The following is a 16,795-nucleotide window of genomic DNA, read 5'->3' as shown; positions in this document are numbered from 1 at the left end:
AAGCATGGGTTATTGGTATGTTTTCTCGGGTTTTTCCAAACGCCTACGCCCAATCTTTAAATGGAAAAAAGTGCGATTAAACGTAACTCACCTCGATAGGCATCCAGACAATACCGGATCGTAAGTAGGTAACAAAAAGCGATCCATATATTAACTTGTCCCTTCATTCTGCGTCGATAACAGAAGTCATCTTACACTAAACCACACCGATGCATCGAAGATAGTGGCCGTACGATACATCCCCCCGTCACACGTGCCGGAGTGTAGAGTGACAAAACAGGTAGCACGGGTAATACACCTCCATCGGGGGCTCCGCACTTATCCCAGAGTATAACATAAGCGGCGCACTAATTGTATTTTCCAACGTCCCGCGTCGATACGAATTACCTCTGTGTTCGATCCCGATGCCGATTCATCAGAAACACTCGTTCGCGGCTTATCTTAATAACAGACGCCTCTCGTCTCTCCGCTATCCTCCACTCGACTGCCTGTCAATCTCCTCTTCTGTCAAACGACATCTATCGGTCATTAACAGTACTAGCATTAATATTTTATGACGTCAGCTGTTTTTATTGCGGGTAATTAAACCATTTTCTTTTTAATAATTCCCAATCTAATACATTTTTATCAATTCGTTTTCCAACAAATTGCTTAATTATCAGCGCATTTGCCGTTTACTTCACCCGAAAAACTAATATTTTATTCAATTCTTTTAACAGCCGATTAAAACATTTTAAAACTTATTAAAAAGCAAAATTATAAAAGATTTTTTCCGTATTTAATAAATTCGATTTCCATTATATTAAAGAGAAAGACGTAATTTACAATTTGGCATTTTGTAATAATTTCCAAAGAAAAATTTAAATGAGTTTTATATACAAAATAAAATTCGAATTTTTATACATTTTATTTTATTTTTAATTTATTAAATAAATTAAGTAATCTTTAAATTTATTTTTAAAAAAAAGTTTATTTCATTTCTGCGTGGCGCCATCTAGCGATTAATAGTGACATTTTTTGTTTATTTTTATACTCTTAAATTTAAATAAACAATAAATAAGTAATTAAAATTTATTACAACGATTCTTAAGTAGTCAAAAATGACATTTTAAAACGAAGTACGGAACGAGGAACGTTTCTAACGTAACAACGATACGTCACGAAGCGACGGAAACACCTTTAGTCTCATTCAAAATACATTTCGATGGCATAAAAATTATATTATTAGAAACTTTTCTAATTTCCCTTTTCGTAATGTCATAAACGGAAACGGTTGGAAGCGTAAAAGCAGAGAATTTGATTAATAAAGAGCGGAAATGGTAGGACGAAGCTAATTAAGACCACTAAACACGTGTTTCGTTCGCTTATTAAATATTAAACCTTTTAAATAATAATAAATATTTACAATAATTCTAGAAATTATTTTAAATTTAATTTGGAGATATTCCAGAGATAATGTTCTACAAATAATTAATATCTACAAAATATATTTTGTATACCGTATTTCTCTATTATACTATACAGTTGACCCCTCCTATAATACTGTTGATAATTCCGTTTTATATGAATTCCATACGTTGTACGATTCACTTAAATTTTACAAATACGTGTGCCTGGCTGCGAACGGCTCACGTATTTGTAAAATCTAAGTGAATCGTACAACGTATGGAATTCATATAAAACGAAATTATCAACAGTGTTATGGGGGGGGTCAACTGTAATTTAGTATTCTCGCGTATACTAAAACAAATACGGTATATAAAATGGCTATTTATACTGTAGTTTAATAAATTACGTGTAAAATTCCGTAAGTAAAGTCGGCTACATTAGAATTGATTGCAGATAAACATCAGACGTGTTCGTAACTGTATTTATAATTGTGTCATGCAATATCGTGTCTTACATGTTGCGTGAATAATGAACACGAGTGAGAATCGTGCTCTTTTTTTCTATGTTATAATCAACCGATTTCCCTTCAATTGCCGTGAATGATTACTTGTCACAGCTCTCTCCAATAGTCTACCGATACTTATTATTTTAGTATTATATCGTAGAAATTATTCGTTATTTTTTTTAGTAAAATAATATTGTAATGTTGCATTCATACCACTTTAATATATAGTAGATCACGCTTTTGCTGGAGAGCTGTGGTAAAGTCAGCCGTCCTCTTTCTTATAATTTTATAGTTGTTGGCCGAGATTGTGTTCCTAAGAGTATACTTTTAATTATATAATAATACAGCGAAGTGGTCGGTAAATCACAGTACACTTTATACAGTTGTTACGAAAAATTTATACTGTCGTAAAACAGGGAAAGCGATCGGTCGTAAACCGGGGTATAATGTAATGTTTAATATTATGCATTTCCTTTCTATTTTTCTAAGTAAATCGAAATAATAGTATATGTAATGTTGTATATAATACTTATGTAACTATAACTATATTATACAAGTATTTTTTTCTCATATTTTTTGGAAAAATCTTTAAGAAATGCCACGAATTCCACGGTCTCTCTCGAAGTCGTCTCGAAAAACTAAACTATTGGCAAATGACATTTTTATTTTAATTTAACCAAACGATTTTGAAAATTATTACGAATCTTCTATTCTTATTACGTAAGTATTCTGATGTCAACATTCCATTCTAATAAGAGCGCTATCGACTAAATGTGACAATGGCCGGGGGCTCCGTCTCCTTAGGGGCCTCGTCTCACTGCTTTATCACTAGTAAGTTACGAATTATTCCATCTTTGTATTTGTATAACGTGTTAAAGAAATTGGGCCAAGAAGTTCAAAAATAATTAAAATACCTGCTTCAGATCTCTTAATCGAAACTCGCAATACCCGCACTCGGTAGAACTTACGTTACAAATACTATTAGCCTACAGAATATATGTTAGAACCATACGCGACTAACTTTAAATTTTGCATTTTTTCAATAATAGAGTATTTGTATTAAATTAAATACCTTCTGTTTGGAACCAAGCAGATACGCAAATTTCCAAACGGTTGCATAAAATAGCAAATGTTTGGTGAGCAATCAAAGATTGGTATCCAAATTTCAAATCTCATAGCGCTGGGCCTACGGGGAAAAGAGAACAATTGCCTAGGGCCCCCACCAACAGAGGTCCAAACCAGTCTTTTATAAACCCATTACTGTACTAAGAATATCAAAATTTAAATTAAAAATTATATTTGAAATTCAATTAGACGAAAAAATTTAGTAATTTGGCAATATTATACATCGAGAATGACATTTCAAACGGGGTCGATTACGATAAAGATTGACAATTTCTCAGCTCAAAAAGCACGAAGAGTGAAGATATAATACATTTCGTTTATTCGTTCTTGTAATCTGTCTTGTAATTTCTCTTTAAATTTTCGTTGTAATTGCGAATTTTTTTTTGCATGCCTAATGTTGAATCTAAGAGAATGCCAGGAGATTCCCCCAAAAATTTCCCGGAAGAAAAATGTCTAAAGTCAACACCGTACACGGGGACCCCCTAATTCAAATTTTCTTGGGCCCCGTGAAGTTATAACGCTCCATTGTCACGATATATTATAATATATTCATTAGCTAATTAAAAATTATAAATATTTAAAGCAACAAAATATATTTAGATATTATTACTAATTCTGTAATTCTATCCTATAATAAATCAATCCCTTATTAAAGAAGTTTATTAAGAAAATTTAAAAAAAGTTAATTAACCGTATATATTAATAAACAGTGGCTCAAAAAAAAGGTAACCGAAACACAAGAGAACGCATTGTATACAAGTAAATATAATAATATCTAATTTTATTGATACAAAGTAAATAAAATTTAGTCTTTATATAAAAAAACGAAAGTAATATAAGTAAATTAAATTTTGTTTCGATAAAGGGTAAAAACATTTTTTTTTTTTAAATTTAGTCTCGTATTTTTATGGCTTTCGGAGAAGACCCGAGACTGGTTCGGGCCTTACCTCATTTCTCAGGCCAATATATATATATGGATATAAGGCCCAAGCACGTTTTTGTTTAATCATTATACCGGTATATACTGTAGGTGTTGTAAGTTATATAACTTACAATACCTACAGTATTGTAAGTTATATAACTTACAGTTTCTGATGGAACTTGTACACGAAGATGCCTCTTTTATTACGTATCGTGTCTTATGTATATATTATCCATAAAGATTTTTTAGAATATTTTATTACAATAATGCAAAGAAAGTCTTTTAATACGTATATTAATTTTATAAAGTCTTGTTTGAAAGTTAAATAAAGTTTTATAGTCAATAAAGTACAACAGTGGCTGTACGATAAAATACTAAAATAATATTTGCGCTAAAAGTATGGGAAAGAGATGCGTTAGTCGCGTCATTGTGGCACCACAAGATGACTATTAAGGAGGTCTTTTTTTGGGCAAACATTCATCGAATTTCATTAAATGATCGAATATAAATGTTAAAAATATGCTACTTACATCCAGATCTTTCTCGACTCGTGTCATCCTGGCTGTTGTAGGCTAAATCATGGGAAAAGTATGATGATCGGTCAAATTTTGATCGTTCCAGTTTTTTATTTTCTCGATGTTTTAATACTCCGAGAGTAAAATAAAACCTTTTCCTTTTTATTATAATTAATAGTATAAAAATCTCATAACAGATGGCACCAAACAAGATTTTATTTCGAGCTAAATTAGTGTTTTTAAACTTAAATATTCTTATTCGAAAAATGGAGAAATTTCTCGTAATTCAACAAAATTACTCCTTTTAAATTTTTATTACTGGGCTGCAATTTCATAAAATTCTAGACTTATAAATCCCACTGTCGTCCGTCCGTTTGTCTGTCTTTCCTTAATCTCTAGAACGGATTTAGATAGATGAAAGACGAGACCATAAATGAAAAACATAGCCGATTAACTGTATACGAACTTCCGACGCAAACCGAAAGTCAAGTTATTTCAATTCAAAAATTTTCCTCCGAAGGAATTACATAGATGACGACATGATTCTGTCGCTAAGAAGAAAAGTATGATGTACAGTACAAGGGCAAGACACTACTAATTTAAGGTAGAGAGCGTATGATTAAACGTATTATTAGAATAATATAATTAAAAATTTCAGCTCGGTATTGTGACCGTGTCACAATAAAAAATTGCTCGTTTTTAAATATTTTCTCTGGAGAAGGCGTGAGTCGGAGCCCGAAACGATGACAAATATGGACCTACCTCTCAAAAAGCCATATAAAATATAAGAATAGAGGGCATGTCCGAAAGAGTTCCGTCGAGCCCTTTTCTATTCGGATCCTATATTTACCTAGAAATATGGGAAATATATTACGAACATCGTAAACAAGGTAGGATATTTACAATTCTCCTCTTGAAAACCATAAAATAGGAAATAAGAAAAATATATATATAAATGCCCGTTAAATATATGCTTTTTATTATTAACATAACGAATAGTTTATTAATTAATTTATTTTATTCCTAGAAGCTTAATTAAAAATTGTAACCTTGATATTAATGTCTATAATTTCAAATATAATTAAAACTAAACGAAACTTATTAATTAAAATGACATTATAAATTTAAAAAAATATTTTTTAATATTAAATTTATTATCCTAGTTTTAATCGGATTAATTAAAAATACCAATTATTTAAATATATATTATTAAATTAATCTAAATAATAAAATCATATCGATTAATAGAGGGAATTCAAATGTACCGGTCGAGACTAAATTGATTTACTTTATAATGTATTTAAGAAAAATTATAACGAACGGCAATTAAGCTTATATCGGTTTTAATAATAGAATAATTAAATTTTGATGGAAGAAAACAATTTGATAATTAAAATTAAATGCTAACAACATCGTACTTAATTTTTATTAAATAATTTAATATATAATAGAATTTGTCAATTTTAATTTATCACAAGAGAAAAGGAAGATTTGGGTGTGTAAAGATAACATAAAGATTAAATGTAAAAAAAACACATTAAAAGGGGGGGAAGTAGGAAACTTCACGTCCATAAAAGGACAGGTTCGAAGAAAATTCTTATAAAAACGTATTTCTCAAATTAAGACAAAACAATAATGTGAGTGCTAAGATCGAACATCTTCGATGGGGGATCGAACTGTTACTCGGTGTTGACTCATCCCGCGATCTGGGTTCCGATTTCGTTATATTTCGTAACGACTGGGGACCAATTGGAAAGCGGAAATGAGTCGGAATCGACTTATCGGAATGTCCGATCTGGGACCTGAAAAAAATATTATAAAAACTCGAATTCGGCGGAAAAGGAGGCTTCTCTTTCGTGCTTTATAATGTGAACTCCTGCCTTGAAAGGATTAAAATCTCCTTGCGGACTAACTATCCTCTTCGAACTTCCTAGCTTCGACTCCTGCGAAAACATCGAGAACCTTTCTCTTTGGACCTTCGTCATCCGGAAAAGGGGACCCAGAAGATTTGGGTTAATAGTGTATTATCGTTATAAGATACTTTTTTGGTTACATTAAACCGGTAACTGTTTATAACTGGAGAAAGTTGTCTCTGTGTCCAATGCTCCACTCGTGTTCGACACCACTCGGGCATCCCGAAGATAAGCGCGGTTCGGCGACCTCACACAACATACTATTTAAATTTAATTTTAATTTTTTACTTCTTTCCAAACGGGCCGGGTTAAACCTGCAAAATCTTCCGCGTGTACCATATTAGCGTAGTAAGTTCAGCTGTAGTCTAAATACTGGAGAGTGCCCTCGGAGCCATTTTGTCCTGGTCCGAGACACAGAACGGTCCCCCGAAATTTAGTCCGTTACATAAAGAGCGCGATACGAAAACAATAAGAGGTTGGAAGAAATTCTTTCGCGATTATATATATTTTTATGGCTTTTGGAAAGTGGTGGTGATCACATTTTTTAAAACTCTTTTCCCCCTGTGAGCGCTAAGAGGGCCTCTTTTAGTAAGCCCATTATGGGTTCGGCCAGGCCCACAATGGGGCGGTCGGTTGGTGAGGGATGGAGCTATTCTTTCTCGTATATCTAGGCGACAAAATACTGAATTTGGGATTGCGTAAGTCCAAAACGATCTAACGAATTCATTCAAAATTTAGGACGTCCATAACACTTATCGTGGACACTAAATATTTTAGATTTTATCCAAAATTGGTTCATTGATCTTGGAGATAATAAGGGTCAAAGTTGCCATTTTAACGTATTACACGTATGACTGAGCTCTATGATATTGAGAAGTAATATGAGAAATATGAGAATAAAATTATTTTTGCCCCAATCCATTCTTTTTCATCGATTGTTCCCGGCTTCTAGTTTCCAATTGTATCGACTAATGGAGGCTTGGTGCACGAATAATTCGCCAATTTTCGTATCCCTACCGTAAAGGTTTGATGGATACAAAACTTTTCTTACGGAATACGGTACGGCTATACGGATACAGTGACGGTACGGAGTTTATAACCCAAGAATAATACACTGCACTGGGTATCGTTACATTATGTTATTTTATTAATTATGTACAGAGCACTGACATAAAACAGTAAGGATTCCTATGTACCTCTTACAAAACAAAAATGAATCATTGTTACCTAGCAATAAGTAACGTTTTTTTACTGACTTGTAATGCATAATAACGATCATCTGTATACTCATCCACTCCTGCGATTTGCAGAATATAGATGAGGTGAGATCCCGATTAGCTACAAGTGACATTTTTCGACATTTATTAGGCTGCAATTTAAAAACGTTGTAGACCTATAAATGCACACTGTCGTCCGCCTGTCTGTCCTTCATTAATCTCGAAAACGAAGTTAAACAGACGAAATCCGAGAACAGATAAGGAAAGCTTGGGGGCAGGAAACCCCGATTAACTATACTGTATAAGAACTTCCGACGTAAACCGAAAGTCGCGTTGTTTTCATTCAAAAATTTTCACTCAAAACGACTCTATTGATAAAGGAAAAGTATGACGTATAGGAACAAAACACTACAGTGCTAATTTCAGGTGGAGAGCATATATTTTAAATGAATAAATTTAAAATATGATCAAAAACTGCAGCCCGGCATTGTGACGATATAACAATAAGTAATTGCTCGTTATTTTATTAGTTAAAATAATCGTTAAAACCATAAAAAAAACGTAATATTCATAATATAAATAAGTGCATAATTGAAATTCTTAAATTTAAATAAACAATTAATAAGTAATTAAAATTTATTACAACGATTCTTAAGTAGTCAAAAATGACATTTTAAAACGAAGTACGGAACGAGGAACGTTTCTAACGTAACAACGATACGTCACGAAGCGACGGAAACACCTTTAGTCTCATTCAAAATACATTTCAATGGCATAAAAATTATATTATTAGAAACTTTTCTAATTTCCCTTTTCGTAATGTCATAAACGGAAACGGTTGGAAGCGTAAAAGCAGAGAATTTGATTAATAAAGAGCGGAAATGGTAGGACGAAGCTAATTAAGACCACTAAACACGTGTTTCGTTCGCTTATTAAATATTAAACCTTTTAAATAATAATAAATATTTACAATAATTCTAGAAATTATTTTAAATTTAATTTGGAGATATTCCAGAGATAATGTTCTACAAATAATTAATATCTACAAAATATATTTTGTATACCGTATTTCTCTATTATACTATACAGTTGACCCCTCCTATAATACTGTTGATAATTCCGTTTTATATGAATTCCATACGTTGTACGATTCACTTAAATTTTACAAATACGTGTGCCTGGCTGCGAACGGCTCACGTATTTGTAAAATCTAAGTGAATCGTACAACGTATGGAATTCATATAAAACGAAATTATCAACAGTGTTATGGGGGGGGTCAACTGTAATTTAGTATTCTCGCGTATACTAAAACAAATACGGTATATAAAATGGCTATTTATACTGTAGTTTAATAAATTACGTGTAAAATTCCGTAAGTAAAGTCGGCTACATTAGAATTGATTGCAGATAAACATCAGACGTGTTCGTAACTGTATTTATAATTGTGTCATGCAATATCGTGTCTTACATGTTGCGTGAATAATGAACACGAGTGAGAATCGTGCTCTTTTTTTCTATGTTATAATCAACCGATTTCCCTTCAATTGCCGTGAATGATTACTTGTCACAGCTCTCTCCAATAGTCTACCGATACTTATTATTTTAGTATTATATCGTAGAAATTATTCGTTATTTTTTTTAGTAAAATAATATTGTAATGTTGCATTCATACCACTTTAATATATAGTAGATCACGCTTTTGCTGGAGAGCTGTGGTAAAGTCAGCCGTCCTCTTTCTTATAATTTTATAGTTGTTGGCCGAGATTGTGTTCCTAGGAGTATACTTTTAATTATATAATAATACAGCGAAGTGGTCGGTAAATCACAGTACACTTTATACAGTTGTTACGAAAAATTTATACTGTCGTAAAACAGGGAAAGCGATCGGTCGTAAACCGGGGTATAATGTAATGTTTAATATTATGCATTTCCTTTCTATTTTTCTAAGTAAATCGAAATAATAGTATATGTAATGTTGTATATAATACTTATGTAACTATAACTATATTATACAAGTATTTTTTTCTCATATTTTTTGGAAAAATCTTTAAGAAATGCCACGAATTCCACGGTCTCTCTCGAAGTCGTCTCGAAAAACTAAACTATTGGCAAATGACATTTTTATTTTAATTTAACCAAACGATTTTGAAAATTATTACGAATCTTCTATTCTTATTACGTAAGTATTCTGATGTCAACATTCCATTCTAATAAGAGCGCTATCGACTAAATGTGACAATGGCCGGGGGCTCCGTCTCCTTAGGGGCCTCGTCTCACTGCTTTATCACTAGTAAGTTACGAATTATTCCATCTTTGTATTTGTATAACGTGTTAAAGAAATTGGGCCAAGAAGTTCAAAAATAATTAAAATACCTGCTTCAGATCTCTTAATCGAAACTCGCAATACCCGCACTCGGTAGAACTTACGTTACAAATACTATTAGCCTACAGAATATATGTTAGAACCATACGCGACTAACTTTAAATTTTGCATTTTTTCAATAATAGAGTATTTGTATTAAATTAAATACCTTCTGTTTGGAACCAAGCAGATACGCAAATTTCCAAACGGTTGCATAAAATAGCAAATGTTTGGTGAGCAATCAAAGATTGGTATCCAAATTTCAAATCTCATAGCGCTGGGCCTACGGGGAAAAGAGAACAATTGCCTAGGGCCCCCACCAACAGAGGTCCAAACCAGTCTTTTATAAACCCATTACTGTACTAAGAATATCAAAATTTAAATTAAAAATTATATTTGAAATTCAATTAGACGAAAAAATTTAGTAATTTGGCAATATTATACATCGAGAATGACATTTCAAACGGGGTCGATTACGATAAAGATTGACAATTTCTCAGCTCAAAAAGCACGAAGAGTGAAGATATAATACATTTCGTTTATTCGTTCTTGTAATCTGTCTTGTAATTTCTCTTTAAATTTTCGTTGTAATTGCGAATTTTTTTTTGCATGCCTAATGTTGAATCTAAGAGAATGCCAGGAGATTCCCCCAAAAATTTCCCGGAAGAAAAATGTCTAAAGTCAACACCGTACACGGGGACCCCCTAATTCAAATTTTCTTGGGCCCCGTGAAGTTATAACGCTCCATTGTCACGATATATTATAATATATTCATTAGCTAATTAAAAATTATAAATATTTAAAGCAACAAAATATATTTAGATATTATTACTAATTCTGTAATTCTATCCTATAATAAATCAATCCCTTATTAAAGAAGTTTATTAAGAAAATTTAAAAAAGTTAATTAACCGTATATATTAATAAACAGTGGCTCAAAAAAAAGGTAACCGAAACACAAGAGAACGCATTGTATACAAGTAAATATAATAATATCTAATTTTATTGATACAAAGTAAATAAAATTTAGTCTTTATATAAAAAAACGAAAGTTATATAAGTAAATTAAATTTTGTTTCGATAAAGGGTAAAAACATTTTTTTTTTTTTAAATTTAGTCTCGTATTTTTATGGCTTTCGGAGAAGACCCGAGACTGGTTCGGGCCTTACCTCATTTCTCAGGCCAATATATATATATGGATATAAGGCCCAAGCACGTTTTTGTTTAATCATTATACCGGTATATACTGTAGGTGTTGTAAGTTATATAACTTACAATACCTACAGTATTGTAAGTTATATAACTTACAGTTTCTGATGGAACTTGTACACGAAGATGCCTCTTTTATTACGTATCGTGTCTTATGTATATATTATCCATAAAGATTTTTTAGAATATTTTATTACAATAATGCAAAGAAAGTCTTTTAATACGTATATTAATTTTATAAAGTCTTGTTTGAAAGTTAAATAAAGTTTTATAGTCAATAAAGTACAACAGTGGCTGTACGATAAAATACTAAAATAATATTTGCGCTAAAAGTATGGGAAAGAGATGCGTTAGTCGCGTCATTGTGGCACCACAAGATGACTATTAAGGAGGTCTTTTTTTGGGCAAACATTCATCGAATTTCATTAAATGATCGAATATAAATGTTAAAAATATGCTACTTACATCCAGATCTTTCTCGACTCGTGTCATCCTGGCTGTTGTAGGCTAAATCATGGGAAAAGTATGATGATCGGTCAAATTTTGATCGTTCCAGTTTTTTATTTTCTCGATGTTTTAATACTCCGAGAGTAAAATAAAACCTTTTCCTTTTTATTATAATTAATAGTATAAAAATCTCATAACAGATGGCACCAAACAAGATTTTATTTCGAGCTAAATTAGTGTTTTTAAACTTAAATATTCTTATTCGAAAAATGGAGAAATTTCTCGTAATTCAACAAAATTACTCCTTTTAAATTTTTATTACTGGGCTGCAATTTCATAAAATTCTAGACTTATAAATCCCACTGTCGTCCGTCCGTTTGTCTGTCTTTCCTTAATCTCTAGAACGGATTTAGATAGATGAAAGACGAGACCATAAATGAAAAACATAGCCGATTAACTGTATACGAACTTCCGACGCAAACCGAAAGTCAAGTTATTTCAATTCAAAAATTTTCCTCCGAAGGAATTACATAGATGACGACATGATTCTGTCGCTAAGAAGAAAAGTATGATGTACAGTACAAGGGCAAGACACTACTAATTTAAGGTAGAGAGCGTATGATTAAACGTATTATTAGAATAATATAATTAAAAATTTCAGCTCGGTATTGTGACCGTGTCACAATAAAAAATTGCTCGTTTTTAAATATTTTCTCTGGAGAAGGCGTGAGTCGGAGCCCGAAACGATGACAAATATGGACCTACCTCTCAAAAAGCCATATAAAATATAAGAATAGAGGGCATGTCCGAAAGAGTTCCGTCGAGCCCTTTTCTATTCGGATCCTATATTTACCTAGAAATATGGGAAATATATTACGAACATCGTAAACAAGGTAGGATATTTACAATTCTCCTCTTGAAAACCATAAAATAGGAAATAAGAAAAATATATATATAAATGCCCGTTAAATATATGCTTTTTATTATTAACATAACGAATAGTTTATTAATTAATTTATTTTATTCCTAGAAGCTTAATTAAAAATTGTAACCTTGATATTAATGTCTATAATTTCAAATATAATTAAAACTAAACGAAACTTATTAATTAAAATGACATTATAAATTTAAAAAAATATTTTTTAATATTAAATTTATTATCCTAGTTTTAATCGGATTAATTAAAAATACCAATTATTTAAATATATATTATTAAATTAATCTAAATAATAAAATCATATCGATTAATAGAGGGAATTCAAATGTACCGGTCGAGACTAAATTGATTTACTTTATAATGTATTTAAGAAAAATTATAACGAACGGCAATTAAGCTTATATCGGTTTTAATAATAGAATAATTAAATTTTGATGGAAGAAAACAATTTGATAATTAAAATTAAATGCTAACAACATCGTACTTAATTTTTATTAAATAATTTAATATATAATAGAATTTGTCAATTTTAATTTATCACAAGAGAAAAGGAAGATTTGGGTGTGTAAAGATAACATAAAGATTAAATGTAAAAAAAACACATTAAAAGGGGGGAAGTAGGAAACTTCACGTCCATAAAAGGACAGGTTCGAAGAAAATTCTTATAAAAACGTATTTCTCAAATTAAGACAAAACAATAATGTGAGTGCTAAGATCGAACATCTTCGATGGGGGATCGAACTGTTACTCGGTGTTGACTCATCCCGCGATCTGGGTTCCGATTTCGTTATATTTCGTAACGACTGGGGACCAATTGGAAAGCGGAAATGAGTCGGAATCGACTTATCGGAATGTCCGATCTGGGACCTGAAAAAAATATTATAAAAACTCGAATTCGGCGGAAAAGGAGGCTTCTCTTTCGTGCTTTATAATGTGAACTCCTGCCTTGAAAGGATTAAAATCTCCTTGCGGACTAACTATCCTCTTCGAACTTCCTAGCTTCGACTCCTGCGAAAACATCGAGAACCTTTCTCTTTGGACCTTCGTCATCCGGAAAAGGGGACCCAGAAGATTTGGGTTAATAGTGTATTATCGTTATAAGATACTTTTTTGGTTACATTAAACCGGTAACTGTTTATAACTGGAGAAAGTTGTCTCTGTGTCCAATGCTCCACTCGTGTTCGACACCACTCGGGCATCCCGAAGATAAGCGCGGTTCGGCGACCTCACACAACATACTATTTAAATTTAATTTTAATTTTTTACTTCTTTCCAAACGGGCCGGGTTAAACCTGCAAAATCTTCCGCGTGTACCATATTAGCGTAGTAAGTTCAGCTGTAGTCTAAATACTGGAGAGTGCCCTCGGAGCCATTTTGTCCTGGTCCGAGACACAGAACGGTCCCCCGAAATTTAGTCCGTTACATAAAGAGCGCGATACGAAAACAATAAGAGGTTGGAAGAAATTCTTTCGCGATTATATATATTTTTATGGCTTTTGGAAAGTGGTGGTGATCACATTTTTTAAAACTCTTTTCCCCCTGTGAGCGCTAAGAGGGCCTCTTTTAGTAAGCCCATTATGGGTTCGGCCAGGCCCACAATGGGGCGGTCGGTTGGTGAGGGATGGAGCTATTCTTTCTCGTATATCTAGGCGACAAAATACTGAATTTGGGATTGCGTAAGTCCAAAACGATCTAACGAATTCATTCAAAATTTAGGACGTCCATAACACTTATCGTGGACACTAAATATTTTAGATTTTATCCAAAATTGGTTCATTGATCTTGGAGATAATAAGGGTCAAAGTTGCCATTTTAACGTATTACACGTATGACTGAGCTCTATGATATTGAGAAGTAATATGAGAAATATGAGAATAAAATTATTTTTGCCCCAATCCATTCTTTTTCATCGATTGTTCCCGGCTTCTAGTTTCCAATTGTATCGACTAATGGTGGCTTGGTGCACGAATAATTCGCCAATTTTCGTATCCCTACCGTAAAGGTTTGATGGATACAAAACTTTTCTTACGGAATACGGTACGGCTATACGGATACAGTGACGGTACGGAGTTTATAACCCAAGAATAATACACTGCACTGGGTATCGTTACATTATGTTATTTTATTAATTATGTACAGAGCACTGACATAAAACAGTAAGGATTCCTATGTACCTCTTACAAAACAAAAATGAATCATTGTTACCTAGCAATAAGTAACGTTTTTTTACTGACTTGTAATGCATAATAACGATCATCTGTATACTCATCCACTCCTGCGATTTGCAGAATATAGATGAGGTGAGATCCCGATTAGCTACAAGTGACATTTTTCGACATTTATTAGGCTGCAATTTAAAAACGTTGTAGACCTATAAATGCACACTGTCGTCCGCCTGTCTGTCCTTCATTAATCTCGAAAACGAAGTTAAACAGACGAAATCCGAGAACAGATAAGGAAAGCTTGGGGGCAGGAAACCCCGATTAACTATACTGTATAAGAACTTCCGACGTAAACCGAAAGTCGCGTTGTTTTCATTCAAAAATTTTCACTCAAAACGACTCTATTGATAAAGGAAAAGTATGACGTATAGGAACAAAACACTACAGTGCTAATTTCAGGTGGAGAGCATATATTTTAAATGAATAAATTTAAAATATGATCAAAAACTGCAGCCCGGCATTGTGACGATATAACAATAAGTAATTGCTCGTTATTTTATTAGTTAAAATAATCGTTAAAACCATAAAAAAAAACGTAATATTCATAATATAAATAAGTGCATAATTGAAATTGACATCCGTACACAGGGGCGTCTGCATTCAGGCACCCCGTGTTGGCGTGTGGCCCGCAGACCACGTGAATCGGACCGACGCTATACTGTATAAACAGGGTTGGGCGATTTATTAAGGTAATTTAAATGTATATAAAAATTAAAAATTTTACAAAACGATTTTTTTAATTAGGAAAAACTGAAAATGGATATACAAACTTTTAAAATCAAAACAAAACTATTGATGTCGGCGACAGTAGTTCTGCAGCAGATACAAATATATCTATTGAAAATGGCGATAATATGGACGATACCAGCGTCGACGAATCTGGGCCAAAAAAGATCGAAAATTAGTACAAGAAAATATAATGAAGATTACTTAAATTTTGGTTTTACGTGGACGGGAGAAATAAACTTCCCCTTACTTTTATGTGTTTACGTGGACATAAAAAAACAAACAGCGCAATGGTTCCTAGCAAGATGGAAAAAAATTCATCAAAATTTGATGTCTAAAGGCAAAAGATATTTCGAACGATTAATGACAAATAGTGTTAAACGAATACAAAAATTTGAAAACACAATAAAAGTGTCTGGCAAAGCACAAATTACCTCCTATAAAGTAGCGCAACGTATTGCACAAAGAGGGAAACCTCATTCGATTGGAGAAACTGATAGTATAATGGTGTAATGTATGTTCGGCAAAGATGCAGAAGCCGAAATAAATAAAATTCCTCTTTCGAACGAGATTATAAGTCGAAGAATAATCGATACGGCGGAAAATATAGTAGAAAATGTTCAAAAAAAACTCGAAGGCATACATATTTTCATTTTGTAATTATTTATTTAATTATTTCTATATTTTATCTTGGTTGTAAGAATTGTTTGCATAACACAGATATAATGCAAGTATATATATATATAAATTTTTTTTCATTCTATTTATTTAATTTAGAAATTTCTTCTATGACTACGTAGGTGTGCCGCGAAATTTGTCTTCTTTGAAAAATGTGCCACGAGAGTAAAAAGATTGAGAAACACCGAACTACAGTACAGTATTTCAAATAACTTCAACGCTTAGCATCGAGTAATACGATGGATCTCTCTAGATCTTTCGATAATATATCGGCAATCAACTTTATCTCCGGAAATTTTATTATCGGAACAGTTCTAATAAGTTAGATACGATTTACATAAATAGAAGCGGACGAAATCGAGGGGAACCTCGGGATCGACCGTCCATAAGCGATCGATGTCGAGTGGCGGAGGATATCCGGTAGATTCACCCCCGGGGTACATAAAATTAATTTCATAGAGATATATTATACGTTCCCCGTGAAACTTCTGAATTTCTTCTTTTATTTCTCGTCGATTCCATTCGAATTTTAATTTTCTTCTACGTTAAAAAATAGCCCGAGAGGAAGGATCCGAAAGAAAGTTCGGTCTTTCCAGCGCAAACGAGCCGACATCCAACGAACTGAGTC

General features: G+C 32.5%; 1 protein-coding gene across 4 annotated transcripts in view; it reads right to left on the bottom strand.

Annotated features, from left to right (window-relative positions):
* LOC111623448 (tyrosine-protein phosphatase 99A-like) overlaps nucleotides 1–494 on the bottom strand; it is a 55,075-nt gene extending 54,581 nt beyond the window's left edge. For 3 of the 4 annotated variants that reach the window (XM_023366031.1, XM_023366033.1, XM_023366034.1), the window contains exon 1: nucleotides 92–493. In XM_023366031.1, the coding sequence (XP_023221799.1) occupies nucleotides 92–167 (76 nt within the window). In that variant the 5' untranslated portion in view covers nucleotides 168–493. Of the gene's footprint in view, nucleotides 1–91 lie in introns of all 4 variants that reach the window. The other variant, XM_023366032.1, reaches the window with a different exon arrangement.
* Nucleotides 495–16,795: the final 16,301 nt, after the last annotated feature.

This window comes from Centruroides sculpturatus, unplaced genomic scaffold (assembly GCF_000671375.1).
Source record: "Centruroides sculpturatus isolate CEXI.00-Female unplaced genomic scaffold, Cexi_2.0 scaffold315, whole genome shotgun sequence".
NCBI lineage: Eukaryota > Metazoa > Arthropoda > Arachnida > Scorpiones > Buthidae > Centruroides > Centruroides sculpturatus.
This window is presented reverse-complemented; position numbering and strand designations above follow the sequence as displayed.